We start from the raw sequence: 22181 nt of genomic DNA on the forward strand, positions 1-22181 counted from the left end.
TGCTGGCAGAAAGTCTCAATTCTGATGGAGGCTCGTGTTTTATGCGGCATATATGAGGAGGTTCTGTGCTTTCCGTCCCCGCCCTCTATTGGTGCAAGGCAGATTTCTGGTTGATGAAGCCTGGCTGCCTACGCACGGTGACCCCGGGCTGCTGAAAACGTAAGCCCGACCTCCCTTGAAGAATGAGGACCAAGTCACTGGGCAGAAATGCGTCTCAGCCCCAATTAGGCGCTGAAGTCTGCGTGGCAGTATTCTTCCAGCATCTTTAAGAAATGCCCAGAAGCTCCTGGGGGGTAGGGGCGGCGGGCGTTTCGAGGGAGTCTAATATTTTAGAAGGTGCAATTAGCATCTCTTCTGAAGGCTGCAATTGCTTGCTCACAGTATGCCGCAGTTCAGCCCCCAGAAAAATGTGAAACTGATTTCCTCATTCTGGCATGGAGGGCTTTGCTCGGGCAACGAGAATCAAGGTTAAGCAACGCTGCTGCTTGAGGCAGAATGGTGAGGAATGTGCTGTTTGTGTTTACTTGGCCTCTCTTAGGCTCGAGAGCCCTGTGGCCCGCTGCAAAACGAACTCTTCATTCTTGTTGACCCACTTACCGTAAAAGTTAGTTTCCCTCCCCAAAATGCAGAGGAGTTTTGAACTGCTTAAGAAATGAGGGACATGTGATTATGGTGTGGGTGGGGTGGAAGTATTTTATTAAATTGAAATGACTTGAGGTATCTGTCTTGAATTTTTGCTCTGCTTTATTTTTAAGACACATCACTGAATTGCTGTTCTTAGCCCTTGTCCTTATCTGACCCCCAAAAGTCATGGTGCTTCTCCCGTGAGCTCTTCAGCCCATGCCTTGGTCTCTCTCTGAGCTATAGCCATGTGTTCCGGATAGCCCTCACTAGACTGTGAGCTTGTGAGGGCAGGGACTGTACCTTTCTTTGTCATGGTCATAAGTCCTCTGGCATACAGTAAGTGTTCTTTAAACACTTGTTAGGAAGGATGGATGCGAACTTAAATGATAAAAGTGATCATTATTACTTCCAACTTAAAGATGAAACTTTGAGGGTCTGAGAGATTAAATATTTTTCTTAAGATTGAACCTAGGTCAGTTTGAATTAAAAAGCAAAACAAAACAGTGGTCATTACATTACAACACACACACACACACACACACACACACTGTTGTAGTTGTTTAAAATAAGAATATCCAAAGGATATTTCGTTTTGCCAGGAAGGGTCGGGGAGAGCTGTGATGAAAGGGTAATATTTTCGTTGGACTTGAGAGGGTGGATAGGAGTCTGCTAGGAATAGTAAGAGGAGCAGAATGGATATTCCATGCAGTGCAAACTGTAAGGACGTAAGTACACCCTTGGTACCATAGTCAAGTTGTTAGTTCCGGCCGCTTTCTAGTGGAGTACTAGATGTGGGAAGTGTGATTAGGAGCAGATCAAGGTTTTGTGCATCTTGAAGCTGATACAGTTTGGGGAACGTGTCTAAGGTAAAGTGGGACTCTGTTGGTGTCGTCGGCTACACCTGGAGCTGCTAACCTCCAGGTCAGCAGTTTGATCCCACCAGTTGCACTGTGGGAGAAAGCAGAGACTGTCTGCTCCTAACAAGGTTTATAGTCTTAGAAACCAAAGAGGCAGTTCTCTTGAGTTGGATAAGGGTGGCTACGAGTTGGAATCAACTTGATGGCAGTGGATTTTGATTTTGGTTATTTTAGATAAAAGGAGTCCTGATATTGTAGTACATTCCATGTTAGATGTTAACTGCAGGTCAGCAATTCAAAGCCACCAGCTGCTCTGTGGGGCTATCTGCTCTCATAAAGAGCTGTAGTCTTGGAAGCCCTAGGGAGAAGTTCTCCTACCCTAGGGTCGACATGAGTTGGGAATGACTCAAAAGCAGTGAGTTCGGTTCATTTCAGATCGAGTCCCTTGGGTGGTGAGAACAGGTAAGTACTAGACTCCCGGCCAAAGGCTGGCAGTGCAGACCCACCCGGAGGTTCCTGGGAAGACAGGCCTGGGGTGGAGCCGCTTTTGCAAGGGCAGAGGCTTGGAAACCCGACGGGGCAGCTCTGCTTACACTCGGTTGTCCTCAGGAATCAGCATCGGTTAGATGGCAACTAACAATACTTAAGATAAAAAGCTTGATTTTTATGCAACTAGAACTTTTGAAAGGGGTCTGTGTGAAGGTGGGGCCTTGAGGCTGAAGTGGGAATTATCGGGTGCCAGTGAGCAGGTTCCAATTCATAGCTGCCCTCTGTACAGCAGAGTGAACCAAACACAGCCCAGACCAGCACCAGTTTCAGAATCGCTCCTACACTTAAGCCTGTCCTTGTAACCATAGTCCACTCTCTGCAAAGATCATCTTCTTTCTCGTCTGCCAACTGAAAAATCGAGTTCGATCCCACCAGTCACCTGTGCGGGAGGAAAATGAGGTACTCTTATTTCGGTAAGGATGTACAGCCTGGTAAACCCTCCAGGGCAGTTCTACTCTGACATGTAGGGATCACTGTGACAGTCGACTCAATGGCACAGGGGCCTAGATCTGTATTGGGTGGTTATATAAAACATCTTGTACGTTCTCTGAATATAGCTACAATGACTATTGGCTGTTATTGTGAGAATACTCACCGGAAGTGAGTATTCCGGTGTAGCTGAAGTAGGGGGATTATCTGACGAAGAGGCTGGAAAGTTACATTGAAACCAAACAAGAGAAGTGCGGTCTGAGCTCTGAGACTTGTCAGCAGGAGTGATTTCATCAGATCTGATCAGATGCAGGCAGGTAATTCTGGCTGTAATGTGAAAGGTAGCTATGTGAGGAGAGCCCCAGAGGCAGATGGACTAGTTTGAGCCCCATCTCCTGTCCCGTCCCCAGTCCCGATCGCAGGTGAATGCTTCATTCTGGGTGAGTGAAGATGGGGTGAATGCTTCATTCAGTGATGATTCTGTGTTTCAGTGCATTGATTTCAGTGTACTGATGTTGACACTGCTACATAATCATGTAAGACCAGTAGCTCCAGCATGTTTTTATTATGAACTTTTAAATGGATAGATTTATTTTAATACATTAAAATCTAAGCACACACAGAAAATATATGGTCATTAATAAGCATGCTTTAAAACATTTGAGATTAAAAGTTATAGAAGAATGTGCTTTGTTTTAACGTTTGGGTGTAAAACCAACCAGTTACTGTCAAGTTGTTTCCAATTCATGATGACCCGCTTGTGTGCGAGGAAAACTGTGCTCCGGAGGGATTTTAATGGTAGCTGTTGTTTTAAGTACGTGCGTGGACAGGTTCTTTTGAGGTTTGTGGATTCAAGGAACCCTGGTGGCATAGATGTCACAGGTTAGGCTGCTCATCACAAGGTTGGCAGTTTGAAACTCCTTGGGCAAAAGACAGGCTTTCTGCTCCCATAAAGAGGTGTACCGTCTTGGAAACTCAACACAGGCACTTCTGCTTTGCCTTATAGAGGCATTCTGCGTCTGCATCTACACGCTAGCAGTTAGCTTGAGTTTGTTTTTTTGAGTGTGTTGATGCTAACTTCCAGCCTTTTATTAACTGCTGAGAGAGAGAGAGAGAGAGAGAGAGAGAGAGAGAGAGAGAGAGAGAGAGAGAGAGAGAGAGAGAGAGAGAGAGAGAGAGTGTGTGTGTGTGTAGTTTGGTCACAAAGAATTTTTTGTAACTTCTGGGTTGGAGGTCAAAGACAGCCATAAATTGTTGCTACATGGGAGCAGCCTTTGAGAATAGGCTTCCATTGTAGACTCATTGGATGTAAAATATAGGTATTGATAAAGCTATGCTGTGAGTATATTCTGAAATATGCCTTGGATTTTGGAAATCAGTAATCAAAAATATTTTTTATGATTTTAAAAATTTACTAGGTAGTAACATATATTAAACTTTGTTACTCCTATGTATTAGCCTTGAGACATTTACAGATCCATCCTCCTGATGATGGGTGTGCTCTATGTTAATGTTGCCATTCATTATCTTGGAATTTTTCTTTCTCTTCCCTTTTGCCATGTTCACCTCTTGATATCCCTAACTTAGCCTCTCCTTAATTTTAATTTATGGAGTCGGCCAACTTTTTTCCATAAAGGGCCAAATAGAAAATAGTTTTAGCTTAATGTCCCAACTGTCTTATTCAATACATTACAATGAAACTCCTTGTTGTTTTTGAATTGGTTCCAGTGGACGGCGACTCCGCACACAACAGAAGAAGACCCTGCGTGGCCCCGTGCTCAACAGCCGTGACTGTGTTTGGCCCCATTGATGCAGGCAGCTGTGTCAGTCCGTCCCCTTGAAGGTCTTCCTCTTTTCAACAGCTTTCTGCTTCACCAAGTATGATGTCCTCCTGGGGGGACTGGTCCCTCCTGAAAAGGTGTCCAAAGGATAAGAGACGAGGCCTGGCCACCCGAGCTTCTAAGGGCAATTCTGGCTGTCTGTCTTCCAACACAGAGGTCTTTGTTTTTTTGGCAATCCGTGGTACTTTTGGCATTCTTCAGGTGAAGAATTCTCATTCCTTAGTTCTTCTGTGGCTTCCTTGCTGATGGCCCAGCTCTCCCAGGCCTGGGAGGCCACCATGACGTGGGTCAGGTGCAGCCTAGCCTTCAAAGTGGCGTCTTTGTGTTTTCATATTTTAGAGATGTCTTTGGCAGCAGATTTGCTCAGTACAGAACATCCTTTGTTCTTCATGACTGCTACTGCCAGAAATATTGATTGTAGATTCAAGTAAAATGAAGTAACTTCTGCCCTTTCTATTTATCATGAGTTGCTGATTGGTCCCATTGTGGGGATTGTGTTGTCTTTATAACCCACTTCATCTCATGGAGTGCAACTCAAAGGGAGCATATGCAGAGTTCCCTGGGCTATAAATCTTTAATGAGGCTTATAGCCTCATCTTTCTCTTGAAGAGTCACTAGTGGGTCTGAACCTCTGACCTAGTGGCTACCAGTCTGATGCTTTAACCAGCAATACCACCAGGACTCCTTATATTGAGATGTAATCCGTCAGAAAGTGTTTCAGGTCGTCACTTTCAGTAAACACATTTTTGACATCTGCTTATAATAGGTTGTTGATGAGTCTTCCTTCAATTCTGATATTGCGTTCTTCATGTAGCTCAACTTTTCCAATGATTTCCTCAGCATCCAGGTAGAATAAATATGGTGAAAGGATACATTCCCAACACACACCTTTCCAGAGTGTAAACTGCTCAACATCTCCTTCTTCTGTTAAAACAACTGCTTATTGCTTTATATGTAGGTTCTCTCTGAGCATAATTAAGTGCTCTGAAATTCCCATCTTCAATGCCTTTGTATAGTTGCTGAGATAGAAGCGGACATCTTTCTGGCGTGCTCTGCATTCAGTCCAGATCTATGTCCTCTTCTGAATTTGGCTTGACTTTCTGACAGTTCCTTGTTGATATACAACTGCAAGCTTTTTGAATTATCTTCAGCAAAATTTTGCTTGCATATGCTATTGCTCAGTAATTTCTGAATTCTGCTACATTGTATTTCTTTGGATTGGACACAAAGGCGTTTCTTCCAGTTGGCTGGCCTCCCAATTTTCTTGGTATAAACGAACGAGTGCTTCCATTGTCACAGCGATTTGTTGAACCTTGGTATTCTATCAATTCCTGAAGTCTTGCTTTTTGCCTTAGATCGCTTCCGTCAATACTGTCAGTTCTTAAAGCAAATGCTCCCTCCTAAAGTGGGTGAATGTTGACAGGTTCTTTGTGGTACACAGCTCTGTGCAAGCGTTGTATACTGTCAGTTCTTAAAGCAAATGCTCCCTCCTAAAGCGGGTGAATGTTGACAGGTTCTTTGTGGTACACAGCTCTGCAAGCGTTGTCTCCGTTTTGTGCTTCCTCTTATTCAGTATTTTGTCCATAGACTCCTCCAACATTGTAACACAGGGTTTGATTTTTTTTCTTTTTTCAGTTTGGGAATTGCTGAACATGCTCTTAACAAACTCACAGTTTATCAGAGGAAACAAAGACTGAAAGAGGCTATAACTTGTCTGAGATCTCATAGCTCCTGAGATTTTATCTGTGATTGCTCACAGCAGGGGGCTGCGATATCTTGAAATTTGCAAGGCTCCTTGCAAACACTGACCTCTTGCTGGCGCTGGCCCGTCAGATCTGTCAACTCCTCCGCTTTCCCCACCCTTCCCAGCTGGCTCCTTTCCCGTATATATAGATGATCTCCTATAACCTTCACATTTGGCTCCATTTCATAATTCGTTAACGTATCTATCTGCTCTTCTTTCTCATCCTCATCTTTATACCTGCTCTTCCCAAACTGTTTTTAATCAGCACAGTCGGTCCTAAGGAGTCTTCATCTGCTGCATGTGCCTCTCACAGTTTCTCCTTTGTGGTCAAACTTGGTGACGATTCTGTCCCCTTCCTGTAGTCCCCAGGGTTCCTCTAGAGGTCTTCTACAGCTAAGAGCTCACCTCCACCCAGCTTCCAAAGCATCTCTGCTTCAGGTCACTTCCAGGCTCTTCACGACTACTTCTTGTGATCTCTTGTTCTTACCTTTCTGTAGCACTGGACACTGGTGACCATCTCATTTTCCTATAATGTTTCTTTTCCTTTAATTTCTAGAATATTATTTTCTCCTGCTCTTCCCCCTATCCCACCCCAGCCCCAAATCAGATTTTTTGTTGGTTTGTTTCCTCTATTTTGTCCCTTCAACATTGGCTACCAAGGATCTGCCCTTGGCTCTGCTCTGGGTAATCTTTCAAGGACTGTGGGCTTCTGGAAGATCTCCAGGCCCCTTTTCCAAGGCATCTCTGAATAGCCTTGAACCGCCAACCTTTTGAGTAGCATTCAAGTGCTTAACCATTTTTGCCACTCAGGTTCTCCTTATCAGTGTGTGTAGTATGGCAGGCACCTCACATTTCTTGATCTAAGAGGTCATGAATGTTGAGCAAGGAAGTGCACAGGAACCCGTACATCATTGTTAATGTACAGAGCAAGAACCAAAAGCAAAGCACATTTTCAGCTTTTACACTAATAGACAATAATCTGGGAGCGGTTGATTTTTATTTTTGAGAAAAGAAAAGCTGCTTTACTAAAATAAAATAAATCTTACCCTACTTACATCAATATAATTTTGGAATTCAAAGGAGCTGAAAAACACGCATGTGATGATTGGCTGAGTCAGGTTGGCTTTCAGCAATGTGTCATCTTCCACTGAGCCCTCTGTGATTATTGAAAGCACACATTAGAGTCAGCCTAGGAAAAAAAGAGATTCTATTAAAGATCATGTAGAAAGGCGAAAGCATATTTTATATATAATTTTAATGAACAAAAATTGGTTTGTTGAATCTCAGAGTCTCAGATGTTTACAGAACACTATGGAAAAATGTATATTCATTCTTGGGAGCTAATCTTATTAAGTTTTATATCTAATAAAACCTTATTCAGGCACATTTAAAAAAAGTATATTTGGAGAAATGGGTATTCTTTTAGCAGAAGCATATCTTTTCCATATTTGGAAGGCATATTTGTGGAAATATGTATCACCACACACTTTCTATATTAACTTCCAAGTAGTACCCAGGCCTGTAAAGGCAAAACCCCAAATTAAGTGCTGTCAAATTGGTTCTGACTTATAGCAACTCTACAGGTCAGCATGGACTTGCTCCATAGGATTTCTGATGCAAGACATCTAGATATGGAGTTAGAGAGCCTCATCTGTCTCCTCTGGAGTCATTGATGGATTTGAACTACCAGCTTGACAGTTGGCAGCCCAATGTTAAACACTGGGGAATTTATTTTTCCCTAGTGTTATCTATATTTGTTAAAACTTGAAACACTGAAGAGTTACGTATAAGAGGTTATATTTCCAAACATGGATTCCCCTCCTTTAATTAAATTAATTTTCCAAGTTATTTTTTGTCTCTAAAGTTAGGACTCAATCCAGAGAGAACTATTACTCCCATTTCAGTGCTTACATCCTTTCTCTTCCTTCTCCTCAAAGGGACTTTGGCAAGTGGAGGTGCATGGGGCCATGCGTGTGGGCACGGAGGAGAGTCACTGAGCAAAAGCCCATAGAAATTTTTGAGTCAGCATTTGGACCCGTTGTTGTTAGGTGCCATTGAGTCAGGTCCAACTCTTACCCCTGTACAATAGAACCCAGTCCTGCCTGGTCCTGTGCCATGCTCACAACTGTAACTGCGTTCAAACCCATTGTTGTTGCTACTGTGTCAGTTCATTTCACTGGGGACCTTCCTCTCTTTCTCTGTCTACCAGCATGATGTTCTCCAGGGACTGGCCGCTTGATAACGCGTTCAGAGTACTGAGATGAAGCCTCTTCTCCTCCCTTCTAAGGAGCAAGTCTGGCTGTACTTCTTCCAAGACAGATTTGTTCGTTCTTCTAAGCCTTCATGTTATATTCAGTGTTCTCTGCCAAGACCACAATTCAAACACATGGCCTCTTTTGGGGGTCTTCCTTATTGATTGTCCCGCTCTCCCATGCATGTGAGGTGGTTGAGAATACCATGACCTGATTCAGGCACACCTTACTCTCCGAAGTGACACCACTTCCCCGTGGGTTTTGACCTTGTAGGATGTTAATACTGACTCTTTTTGTTAGTCAACTGGCAGTTTTATTTACTGTTCATTTGCATAATATATATGTATGTATATCTACCCTGATTAGGTAACTGGGCTGTTTGAAACAAACCCCTCCAGCATAGCTAAACTTAACAGTCACTACCCACACCTGCCACAACAGATTAGCACAGCTTGTCTTGATCTTACCTAACGCTTTTGTTTTATGTCAAATCTTCCTGCTTTCCGGGAATAAGACTTCATGATAGAAGCTTATATTTTGACATAAAGAACTTTTGGGCTGCAAGTGTAAGGCAATTTTATCCTTATTTTCTAGTTGGAATAGCTATCTATTTGAATTTTATGGTGTTCACATCATAAGAATATCATCTTCTACAAACCTTGACCTGGTTTTAACAGCATAACTGTATTGGATTTACTGGCCACATCAGACTGAATACACTATTTGAGAGATTAGAATTTCTTTGCTGTGCACGCAGTCACTACCTTATAAAGTAGTATTGACACCGCAGGTCTCATCTTTATAATCATACCCACTCTCATTGTAGTTATTATTCGTAATTCAGAAGCACCAGGCATTTCTTCTTAATTGCAAATGGACAAGACCCATTGGCCAAGCAGAGTTAAAATTTTCATTAAACAGGATTCTTAAGTAGGGTATCCATGCAAAGAAAAAATAAATTTTTTTTTACCTTAAACTAGTTCTGAAAATTCTTTTTGATTCAGCTCCATTAACAATCCTTTTGAAACAATATCATCATCTCCTTGATAGTCATCAATATTGCATTCTTGCTGGAAGTTACTATTCCGTTGCTTGCTCAGAACCATTCGCTTCTGGATGTCTTTATTGATTTGTATCAATGTAATTGAAGATAATGGATTTGATGTATGGGGCCTTAGAATTTGAGCTGTAGAGCCAGATTCCTGGGGTCCAAATCTCCGCCACTTCCTATTTGTGTCATGTTGGGCAAGTTATTTAACTTCTTTGTGCCTCAGTTTCTTCATCTTTTAAACAATTATCTGGAATAGTCAGTGCATTAATACATACATGAAGGGACTTCAAAAGATAAGATTCTTCATGAACCTTTTGACACCCTCTCAAAGTACATGTAAAACCATACACAGCAGTAGAAAGTACTCAAGTTTCAGTTTCAGAATAATTGACCTGCCAGTTAAATATCTAGAAGACTGCCAGCCAGTGGTGCTTTCAGTCCGTCTGTTTCTTACGTAGCACGCAGACAGCAGTAATCACATTGACTGCAGTACAACATATAATTTTTTACTTTCACCGTAACTGTTGTAAATGGTAATGACTGATTATGGCCTTTTATGGCATATTAGTAATGTTAGGATACACATTTTCTATAGCTGGGCATTCTACCTAACAGTGCAAAAAGCACAAAAAAGCATGCTATGTTAAGGTGTTTACAAGGTGAACTTCAAAAAGTTTGGTACAAATAGTCAATATCTTTTAATTCCATTTTTCCAAGAACTTTTTGAAGCCCTCTCGTGTTAGGTGAAACTACAAAATAAGGTGGTTTATCTGTCTGCCTTCCATGTTGAGTCTTGACTCTAGGCTTCCTCTGCGGGGGCCACATGAACCAGAGAGATTCCCAACACAACCCCATCATGTTAACATGCGGTGCCTGAAATACGAGTGTTACAGATATCACACGACTGCCACCCCAGTGGAAAGGCCTGGGAATGTTTTGATTTTTCTTTTTCAAAACGAGAAGGTCTCCTGGACTTTTACAGCTCTCTCTTCTCATAAGCCCATTTCCACTGAGATTGCTTTTTTCTTGTTGAAAATAAAAGCAAGCTAATTCGTTAGAAAATACTGGTGTCAGAATAATCTGGTTAAAACTCATTTCCTTTAACTTTCTTTTCACCAGGGACTAGATTTTGAGCTATGGACTTTGGTGTCTTATTTTTACCCTACATTGTCTATTATATGCAAGCATTGCTTGATCATTGCTTTCTGAATGAATGAACTAGCCTGGCAGAAGGTCCATCCTTGGCCACATTTTGCCTTCCTTTGCTTGCAGAGCCAGCGCGGCAGCATACCTGAGTGAATCGGGTGGGTGGGAAAGGAAGGCGTAGGGACCATGGGGAAAGGCAGCTGGGGCCGGATTGAGCACCACCCACACTCTGGGACCTCTGCCATGGGAAAGGAGAGGTATCTGGCTGAAGACTATGAATACTACCCCATATAAATGATAGGCATTCTTTTAGAGCGTTTCCATTTCTCAGCTCAATGTGTACTTTTATTCAGCAAAATCAATATAAACACATACGCACACTCACATACACATTGACCCCTCAGTACACTACATGAAGGTCACTTGTCTGCGATCTTTGTGCTTAATGAGAATTGATGGATGTTGTCCCAAACGTATTAACAAATCTGTTTTCAGTGATTTCTAGTTCTTATCAGTGAGAGCATGAACACTTATTTATTGCTAAGTGGAATAAAACAAAGGCAACATATTTCCAAGGAAGCACACAGATGACAGCACACACATGGACACGATTTGCAGTGAGGGCGACTTCCCTGGCTGTCTTCTGAGGACTTGCTTCAGAAGAAATGGAGGCAAAGCAGCTAGAAAGAAGACTAGCCATTCGTGTGTTCCAATGGAAGCTTCAGTGCTTGGCTTTGACCTGTCGGCCAGCCCTTTGAACCTACCAGCTGCTCCCCTGAAGAGAAGAGTTATAGTCTTGGAAATATTGTGGGGCCGTTCTCCCTACCCTACACAGTTGCTAGGAGTTAGAATGGACTCTCTGGCAATGAGTTTGATATTCATTGCTGGTATGCCTAGTTTGGCAACTTGCGTCCCATGAATGAAATATATATGGACTTCAGAGCTCTTGACCACTCCCTTTTACTGGGCTTCTTAGGGTCTTGTCTATGTCGTTCCACTTGTAGGTATAGGCGTTTATATTACAGTATTCTAATTCTTGATCACTATCTTCGTCTTCTTTTTCTAAAAATTTTAGCATAAGGTAGCCCATAGCAAAAATGGTAACATGCAACGCCTTTTTTTAATTCTTCTTAACAGCTCTTGACATTTGATGCTTCCTTGAAACCTGCGGTCTTTCCCTTGCTTAATTCTTTGCTTGCGCTCCGTGCTCATCTCCCTTTGTGTACACTTGTTAGATGTGGGCTCCTTCGTCTTTTCACTCGTGTCTGTCAGTCTCCTTGGTTGAAATGTTTCAGCTCTTTGAAGGTGGGGACCAGGACATTTTTGAGTCACTGTGTCGATGTTGTACTTAGTAAATGGCTTTTGGTAGGGTATAACATTTACTGAGTTTTTGAAGCTGGATAAAGCTAGTGTGAATATTTTCTAAGTTCTTCAGAAAATTGATTTCCTTTTTAAAATAATGGATGCCTATGTCATCAACAAACTGAGTCAATTTTAGAATTGTTTAACCTCTTAGTAAAACCCTGCAAATCAATCTGCAAAACAGTTATTGGAGGAAGAAAAAGACTTTTGTGGATATTCACATAAACTTTGTTGTTCTAAGGCATTTGAATAGAATTTTGCAACAACAAGGTAGATTATTGTTTACATTGCTGTATGTTACATGGCTTCTTTCTAACTGCTGTGTGTGGCTCAAAAATCAACCGTTGGACACATTTTTTCAAGCTCTATTCCTGTTTGTGTGAACTATTGATGAATTCTTATATATTCTCTTCTCCTCCTTTTACATATTATGGTCCAAGTTCAAGAGAACGTGGGAGGAATATGCATCATTGTTATGGATAGTAGGACAGAGACATCTGCCGAAATGTTTTTGGGTCTTCCCTGGGCACGCATACACAGTGCTTTGTGTTCCTCATTTAAAAAATTTTCATCTGGATTTGCTGTTTTTAAATGTACCATTTTCTGTACATATTCATTGCATTTATGAATCAATATATCAAATATACATTTTTAGACACCTTCATTTTTATGTACTGTGGTTTAAATTATGTGGTAATATTTAGGCAAACCTAAATATAAAGTATTTGCTCATCTTCTTAATGGATATGTTATTCCAACCCAATTTTTTGCTACTCCAAATCACAGTATACTTTCCTAAGGAAGCTTCATGATGAGTCATATAGGTAGCATTTCAAAAGATAGACGTTACATTCCGACCCCACTTGGGATAGAGATAGAAAGCACTACATTTCTCATGGACATTCATACATGATAAAGCTTAGACATTTATAACAAAGAGACACTGACAGTGAAAATCTCTGTACAATGAAAAATAACCAAATCACAGGTGATAATCAGCTTTGTTGAACACTACTCAATAATGAACAATTCAGTGTAATTTCATAATTGGGACACCTCATTAGAGATAATTGATGCTAATCAGAGTAAATTGACCTGAAGATGATGTCTCCCAGATTTTATCCCAAGTGAATTATTTTGTGCCCCTTTTAATATGAAGGACTTTAAAGCTATTCCATAATTGGAACATTTGTCAGGCGTTTGTTTAAATGGCTGCAAAGTCAACTGCATTAGCAGCATCAACATGACATGTGTTGGACATAATAAAAAGTGTACTCAAACCATGCATGTTCAAATAATCTTCAGTTTAGTTGCAAGCATTTAATATTTTGGAGTAAAACTCAAAATTATGGAAGAAAAACTTGGAAGTGAGGTTCATGCCACCTCTCTCTTTTCAGCGAAGCCCTCAGTTGCAATCACCGCGGACGAAGCGGGAACACCTTTCAACGCGCAGCGGCTGCGCGCAGTCACTTGGTCCCGTTCTTACTTGGCACCCTGACCAAGTGCTTTGGCTGCCCCCCTTCGCATCTTTCCCCTTCTCTTTTCCTTGCCCTTGCCTGTTTCATGTGTCTTCCATGTCGTAGACCTGCACTGCCTTGTGTTGAAGGAAGAAGCCGCGTGATGTGCTCCACATTTCCCAAGGGATGGGATTTAACCTCCGTTTCTGTCTCTCCCCCGCACAGTCCCTTCAGTCTGAATATGCTCAGTACTAAGGCCTTCCTTGCCTCTCCGGTGAAAGCGGTTCCGCTCTTAGAAACAATCTTCAATGGACGCGCCATGTAGCGGGAAGTGACTGCTGCTGGGAGGCGATCGCGGCCTTCTTGGGAATATGGCAAAGGAGACCATATTGACACTGTAAAGAGCCCCGAGAAAAGACCTGCAAGAGACTTGAACCCAGAACATTCTGGTTGATGACTACTGTCAATGCACTGAGACTATGTTTCTGGAGATGTGAACCATTTTTAAGACAGTTTCAATGTTGAATTTGGTATTTTGAAAGGTTATTTTTAATGTATTTTGGAAATACATTTGTTAATTCCATTTACATGTACAGTGTTACATTATGTATGTATTGTCAACTTTGAAAGACTATTTTGATAAATTTATAATTATATAAAATGATGTACGAACTAGACTATATTTTGATTTAGATTTTCCTGCTGTTTGCTACCAAAATTTTGTATTTTCAATTTGTTCAGGTTCCTTTTGTCTACAATGAGAACATACTTCCTTCTACAGAAGAAAGAGTACGGGAAAAGATTTTAGGAAGTTATTTTTATGTCCCCACTGAGATTACTGCAAATCAGTTCACCCTTCGGGAAGTCAGTCTAGTTTAAGAGGCTTGTTGGAGCTTATCGCTGGCAACAGTGCAAATACTGGCTACGCTTTCTGTCGCCGGTGCCCTTTCCCTTTGTTTTTGTTGCTGAGCCGTTGGAATGGTTTCTGCGTCCTTGGGGGGTTTTTAAAAGGTGTGTCATCTCACTGAAGATCAGCATTCACTGTTGTCCCAGAACACAAGGATTTTCCCTGTGAAGTGACACAACATTCCAAGTATTTGCTTTCTTTCCTCCGCTCAAGTGAGTTCTTTACGCAATTAGAGTGTTGCGCTTGTGGTACGGGATTGGTGGTGTCTGTCAGCACGCAGGGCCCCCCAACAGTTTTAAATCAGTGGGAGAAGAGAGATGCTGCTAACGGGTTCTCTGGATCAACAGAAAAAAATTTTTTTCAAATAAGAATACAACCCCCTGGGACACATTCTAGCTTTTCAGGAACCAGTCCTGGAATGAAGGGACCCTTTCGGTACTCACAGCTCTTTCATGGAAGTGTAGCTCCATATTCAGGTCCGCAGATCCTGCAGACTTTATTTTGATGGGGAGCTAGGGAGCCTTACATCCTGATCCGCTTCCAGGCTGCTTAAAAATGGACTACTCAGAGAAATGGAAAATACAAGTTAAGTGGATTCATATGAAGTGCTTTCTTCCCAACGACAGAATGATTAATAATGTATTTATTAGGAAGAGGGTACCATGAGACTGTTTTCAAAAGCTTCAGCAAACATTTTTTGTTCATGTTTTATGTTTTTAAAAGGACATTTGAATGAAAGTTTGACTCCGTCCGGCTCATTAATTTAACCTTCAATAACTGCAGTACCAAGTAATTGCACTAAACTGACGGGAAATGTGTTTTAAGTATAAATTAAGTGGAATTCAAATGAAAAAGTAAAATATTTTATTATTAAAGAAAGATTGATTGTATATGATATTATTTTTAAGAGATTTATTGGAGAAAATGGAAATGACATTTGAGAAGTAGGAGAAAGGAAACCATGTTGACAGTTTTAATTCTCTGAACACTAATTGTGTGCAGCTATCAAAATGATTGTAAAATTGACTACTGTAAATTCTTTATAATTATGTATGTGTATAGGCCGCATGTATCGACATGTGTATGTCTTAAATATATTTATACACATGTGCATACATAGGCACACCAAGAAGTATATGTATATGATATAGAATATATAGCAAAGTGATTCTACTTAAGTAATAAAAATTGTTTGACATGTATTTTGTTATGAATAGTTTACCTTCCAAAAGATATTTTGTTTTATTTTAAAGTGTAGAAGAATACACTGCTAATAAATAATAAACGTTTTATGCAATTTATCTATTTCCTGGCATTTTTATAGCTTGAATTTGGAGTCTTCAATGCACCGAAGTCTTCCTAATGTTGTTTTTGACTCCCGCTGATGGGCACCTGTTGAGTTTTCCCATCTCTCCGTTCTGGGTGTTTAGCTTATCTTGTAGCGACTCTGCAGGCCACGGTCACTGCCTTAAATACCCGATGAGCACCAGGAAACCTTACACTGGCAGTTCTCAAACATCAGTCTGGCCCCCAGCGTGCTCTTTCTCTTTCTGTAACACTCTTTCTCGGTTAAACAAACAACAGCACAATAAAGCACAGGCTGTCCACGCTGCAGTGTCCGGAGTGGTGCTTTGGTTTCTTTATGACTAACAGTATGCTGACCATCGGTTCTTTTTGATAGAGAAGGGTCATTGTTCTTAGGGGAGAAATAGAAACAAGCCAGATGAGCACCTCTGGCACCTAGTCGAGCTAAGCCACGAAGAGCCGGGGGGGGGGGGGGAGTGGGGGGGGGACGGAAGAAGCTGCAAAATGTGTTGGAGACATTTTAAACTAGGTCTCTTTTGGTTGGGATGATTTTGAATTTTCCTTTTTAATTTTCTACAAGGCAATGGAAAGGCTTTGGGTGGAAAGGTAATTTTCCTTATGGAGTTGTTTTAAGTCATAGCTAATGGAGTAGGTCATATTTATAAAAGACACGACGTTGGTAATCTGCCAATTGACTATCCTTACCACACTGGGTGGAACTGTTGGAATAGCCCAGTGCTCGTGAGATCTGGTGTTAAGGAGATTTCCTCTGAACCGTGAACTTGTGTACAAAACCAGAAATCCCCCCCCCCCTTTTTTCTGCAGATTTAGTCTTTAGGAAAGAGACAAAACTAAAACTGTGTTAGCTAATTCCAATGGATTTCTCACCTCTGGTCATTGAGTTTGCATAGTTTTGTACCTTTAGATGTAAAGTGTTTTTGTCAGTTTCAAAAACACTCCCGGAGGAACTACCCTACACACACACACACACAGTGATTCAGCAAGAACATGAATGCACCGATTACTGTAAGCTGTACTTTCAAAATGGTACTCATGTGCTTTCCTTGCTGATGTGTTGAAGCCATCAGTATATTACATATTTTTACTTAAACCATTTATTGGTATATGAGAGGGTTTCAAAATTCATTCTCTTGTCCCTCCCTCTTTCCGGGGACACTGAAGCCCCTCTGTATGTGCTGACTGGATCAAGTCATATAAGATAGAGAGACCTGCGCCCTTGCCAAAACGCTGTCAGCAGGCTGAGCTATTTGCTACAAAAGCCTTGCAGATCTCTGTAACACTCAGCAAAACCACCTCGGTCATGGCGCACCTTCCCCAGAAGATGAATAAAGGATCTATGACATAATATTTCCAGTTACTGCTGCCTTATGCTGGACACATCTCCCTTATTTACACTCCCCTATTTACACTCTGGCTGCCCAGGGGTGGCACCCATAACATGCAAAGGAAAGTAGAAAATAATTGTATTAAGTTATTTTGAGCTGAATTGAAATGTTAATATATTCCCACCTAGTTCCTTTTCTATGGATTGAATTATAATAATCATATTGAAGGGGAAAAATACCTTTTCTGGGGAATTTTCAAACTTTTTTTTCTGGTACTTGCAAGTAGAAACATTGAAAAACTACTTTTAGTGCAAAACATTAGCTCACGTTTTCACTCACCGTGCTTGGTTTTGACGTGCATCCTCCGTGGTTTTCACACACACACACACACACACACACACACACACACACACACACACACACACACCAGCATGGAGGTGCATCACATCACCCGTTCCTACTGCTCCTTTGAATCAAGGTGACCAAAGAACTTCTGAGAAGCCAGTGTGCAAGAGAAGATGGGGCAAAGACTGCCACTGCAAAGACTTCCACGGAAACTTAGACGATATAAGGGTATGAGCTGGCAACGATACTTTGCTTATTTATATTAGACTTTTCCCCCCAAAGGATTTGAGGTGTCCCCAAAGAACAGACAAGAGCCTGGAAGCCACCACATTGGCACACAGAGCTGAGCTAGCTCAGTCCCTCCAACTCCGCAGGTTGGCTGTCTCTCTCCAGATTGGGCGAGTTCACATGCCACACGAAGAACACTCGACCGCCACTCAACTGCAGGCCATCTCACTGGGACTGATTCTACGCCAGCGTCTGGAGAAGAGAAGATCTTAAGGGAAATCTTACAGGGTCGTTATCCATCTTGGCATCCAGATGCCCCACAATACAAGGCGGGTGGCAAAGAAAGAGTTGCAAAGGCCGATTAAAGCCAGAGGTCAGAATGGTGTCATGACAGTCGTAGCTTGTCATCTACCTAGTAGATGCGGGGCGGGGGGGGGGGGGGCAAGTCAAGCAGTAGTGCGTGGGACTAGGACTCCAGTTTATACGTACAAGAGAAGCCCGTTGTCAGCGAATCCATTCTGACTCAGAAGCCCGATGCAGTGTTCCCCGATGCAGTGTTCCCCGATGCAGGGTTCCCCGATGCAGTGTTCCCGGATGCAGTGTTCCCCGATGCAGGGTTCCGGATGCAGGGTTCCCCGATGCAGGGTTCCCCGATGCAGGGTTCCCCGATGCAGTGTTCCCCGATGCAGTGTTCCCCGATGAAGCCACATGACAGTAGCGGTTAGCAGCCCAAAGCGCATTCTAAGCAAAACATGTTTACACCTGTCACTGGGATCAGTGAATGGCTGCAGACAAATTCTGTCAAGGTCCTGTGTCAAATCTCCTTAAACCAGAAAACCAAAAAACACACTGCCATTGTCTAGTCCAACGCTCAGTGACCGTATCGTTCAGAATCGAGCTGCCCCTGGGGATCCAAGACCAGTTTTACAGGAGTAGAAAGCCTCTTTTTTTCTCTCCTGTTCGTTCAAACTGCTGATCTGGTGAGCACCCCGTAACCCGCTCCACTGCCAGGGCCCTTTACCGGAACCTGGGGCGTCCTAAAAACAGCGATCAAAACTGGTTTTCAGCAGTGGACAGTGTAAACTATGAAAATAATAATTTCTAAGTTACCAAGGGTTCAGGAAGGTGAGGGGAAAAAGCTGATACCAAGGGCTCAACTAGAGAATGTTTTGGAAATGATGATGGCAACATGTGCTTGATACAATCAATGGATTGTTATCAGAGCTGTAAGAGCCCCAATGAAATGACTCATTAAAATAAAAAAACTTAAACCAAAGTAAACGGTGGCTTTCAAGGGGATGAGAGGGCAGCTTGGAAGGTTGGGTAGGGTGACTGTTTGGGGGGAGATCTCCAAGGGGTACTCCTTGATAGATTTTCTCAAAGGACATGGCACAATCGTGAAGGCTCACTAGGAAGACCTTTTACGAAAACAAAAAGGGGCATTGGAGCAGAGGAGGGTGGCAAAGTTGCCCCAGGAGATTTTCCCCATCCCAACAATGTCCCAGCACATCCTTAGTCCGCAGCAAGGCCTGCCCTATGGGCATTTGTTAGTCAACCTTACCTCATCCACTGACAGCCCCATAGGGCCCTTCAGAAAAACAAAACAACTTCTTTTTGGTCCTAAATCTCAAACACATTTGAGTCCCTCAAAGATACAAATAGGTGTTTACATCAGAAAGGGCAGGCTTCTTGGGGGAGCAGTTAGGTGAAAACAACAGTTTTCGGGATGTATGAGGACAAGTAGAGGCAATAACTTCTTGTTTAGACATTTTATTTAATAGAAGTGTCTAGGATTTCATAGCAACACATTTGACTTAACCTCAAATCTAGCCTAATGGAGACTAAGCTTTGGAGTACTGTGTTAATCTGGGTAGACTAGAGAAACAAACCCATGGACACATGTGTATAAGAAAGAGATTTGTTTGTATATGTACAGAGACTGGACCATACGTTAGCCCCAATCAGAATTAGCCCGACCCCCACCATCAAAGGGAGTACCACAGAAAATGAAAATAGGTCGTCTGGTGTGGGAAAGTAACTGACCTACCACACCACACCCAGAAGGAAGCTGAAGCAAAGGAAGGAGGAAGAACGGACCGGAGCACACCTGGGCCCACCAAGCTCAGAGGACGATAGCCCGGCTCAAAGGGCCCATTGTACAGAGAGGACCATACAGCTGGCCACACGGCGAGATGCGACATCCTGCACTGAACCATGGCCCTACACAGGACAGCAACAGAGACAGTGGGGGATGTGCGACTGAGCTGACCCCACCACACTGAGGCAAACACTGGGGACGTGCAATGGAGGGGCCGGGGAAGCAGAGCAAGGAGGTCCCAAGGGAGTATAAAGGATGGACTTTGGGGCCAGGATGTGGCATCTCACCAGACTCATCCGAAAACACTCCTAAAAGTCAACCAAAGACCTCGAACTACTAACAGGTTTTTTTTTTTTGCTGTCTTTTAATTTTGTTTTTTTCTCTTCTAAATTTTGTCAGTGGCTTTGTTGTCTGTCAGCATGTCGGTGTTGCTGCTGTTGACACCATGTTCTTATGTGCCACTTGGGTGCTGTCAAAGCCATCTGCATTATTACGCACATATTACTATATCAGCAGGTCCACCTAGCTAAGATAGGCTGGACAAACAATGAGAGAAGAAAATAATGGGACCAACGGTCCCGAAGGGACATGAGAGTGAGAGGTAGGGGAAGGGAGGCAGTGTTGACCAACCCAGGGACAAGGGAACAATGAGTGGTTCAAAACCAGTGGAGGGAGGGGATGGGAGGACGGGTAGGGAGTGACCAAGGGCAAGGTAACTGAGAGGAATTACTGAAACCAGAATGAAGGCTGAACATGGTAGTGGGACAGGAGGAAAGCGTGAGGAAATAGAGGAAAGGAGTAGGAGGCAACGTGCATACAGAGAAGCCTAAATACAGACATGTACATATGTAAATATATTTATGATTATGGGGGAAATAGACCCAGGTGCATATATTTATAGGTTCAGTAGTAGGGCAGCAGGTGGATATTGGGCCTCCTCACACACACTTCCTCAATACAATAGCACCGGGAGACGCCACCGAGAGCTGCCACGTCCCAGGCGAGCCGCCGCTGCCGCCGCCATGGTGTCAGTGGTGAACACTGTGGACACCTCCCATGAGGACATGATTCATGATGCCCTGATGGACTACTATGGTACGCGCCTGGCAACCTGCTCCTCCGACAGGTCCGTCAAGATCTTCGATGTGCGCAATGGAGGGCAGATCCTCATTGCCGACCTCAGGGGACATGAGGGGCCTGTGTGGCAGGTGACCTGGGCCCACCCCATGTATGACAACATCCTGGCCTTTTGCTCCTACGACAGGAAAGTCATCATCTGGAAGGAGGAGCGCGGCACCTGGGAGAAGACCCACGAGCATACGGGACACGACACCTCAGTGAACTCTGCGTGCTGGGCACCCCAAGACTATGGCCTGCTCCTGGCCTGTGGGAGCTCCGACGGGGCCATCTCCCTGCTGAGCTACACGGGCGAGGGCCAGTGGGAGGTGAAGAAGATCGGCAACGCGCACACGATCGGCTGCAACGCCGTCAGCTGGGCCCCTGCTGTCGTCCCCAGAAACCTCATAGACCAGCTGTCTGGGCAGAAGCCCAACTACATCAAGAAGTTTGCCTCGGGCGGCTGCGACAACCTCATCAAGCTGTGGAAGGAGGAGGAGGATGGCCAGTGGAAGGAGGAGCAGAAGCTGGAGGCACACAGCGACTGGGTCCGAGACGTGGCCTGGGCCCCCTCCATCGGTCTGCCCACCAGCACTATCGCCAGCTGCTCCCAGGACGGGCGGGTGTTCATCTGGACCTGTGACGACGCCTCCGGCAGCGTGTGGTCTCCCCGGCTGCTGCACAAGTTCAGTGACGTGGTGTGGCACGTGAGCTGGTCCACCACAGTCAACATCCTGGCCGTCTCCGGCGGAGACAACAAGGTGACCCTGTGGAAGGAGTCGGTGGATGGGCAGTGGGTATGCATCAGTGACGTCAACAAGGGCCAGGGCTCCGTGCAGGCCTCTGTCACCGAGGGCCAGCAGAATGAGCAGTGATGGACAGGAGAGGACCGGCTCCCTGCACAGGGAGGAGCCGGACCCAGGACGCTGCTCCCAGGAGACGGGTCATCTGCCTTAACTCACCTGGTGTGGTCTTTAATTTATTCTCCAGCTCAAGCACTCCTCTCAGAAGGGAAAAGCTGCAAACACCTTCAATGTATTCTCATAAGGTTTCTTTTTTGGGGGTCATTTTTACGTACTGTTCGGGTTAGACATTATGTGAGGGGTTTTGTTTCCAAAGTAATTGAATAAAATATTGCGTATAAAAAAATACAATATCACCTTGCTCAGCTAAATGGTCATTCCATGACACCCACCTTCCCAACAAGATCGCTGAAGACAGATGTATGCATAAGCAAACGTGGTGAAGAAAGCTGATGGTGCCCGGCTATCAAAAAGATATAGTGTCTGGGGTCTTAAAGGCTTGAAGGCAAACAAGTGGCCATTTAGCTCGGAAGCAACAAAGCCCACAGAGAAGCACACAGCCTAAGTGAACACGAGGTGTTGAAGGGATCAGGTAGCAGACACCAAAGAACAAAAACCATCACTGTATGATCACCTTCCCCACATAAACGCTGAAGATGAATGTATGCATAAGTAAGTGTGGTGAAGAAGGCTGATGGTGCCCGGCTATTGAAAGATATAG

The 22181-nt window shown here is 43.5% G+C and overlaps 1 protein-coding gene and 1 pseudogene across 1 annotated transcript in view; both read left to right on the forward strand.

Annotated features, from left to right (window-relative positions):
* CDC14A (cell division cycle 14A) overlaps positions 1-15773 on the forward strand; it is a 174705-nt gene extending 158932 nt beyond the window's left edge. The window contains exon 16 of the mRNA XM_075558820.1: positions 13538-15773. Coding sequence (XP_075414935.1) covers positions 13538-13567 — 30 coding nt within the window. The 3' untranslated portion in view covers positions 13568-15773. The remainder of the gene's footprint in view (positions 1-13537) is intronic.
* A 4743-nt stretch (positions 15774-20516) lies between these two features.
* On the forward strand, positions 20517-21551 carry LOC142436947 (protein SEC13 homolog pseudogene; annotated as a pseudogene).
* The last annotated feature ends 630 nt before the right edge of the window (positions 21552-22181 follow it).

Source organism: Tenrec ecaudatus, chromosome 1 (assembly GCF_050624435.1).
Source record: "Tenrec ecaudatus isolate mTenEca1 chromosome 1, mTenEca1.hap1, whole genome shotgun sequence".
Lineage (NCBI taxonomy): Eukaryota > Metazoa > Chordata > Mammalia > Afrosoricida > Tenrecidae > Tenrec > Tenrec ecaudatus.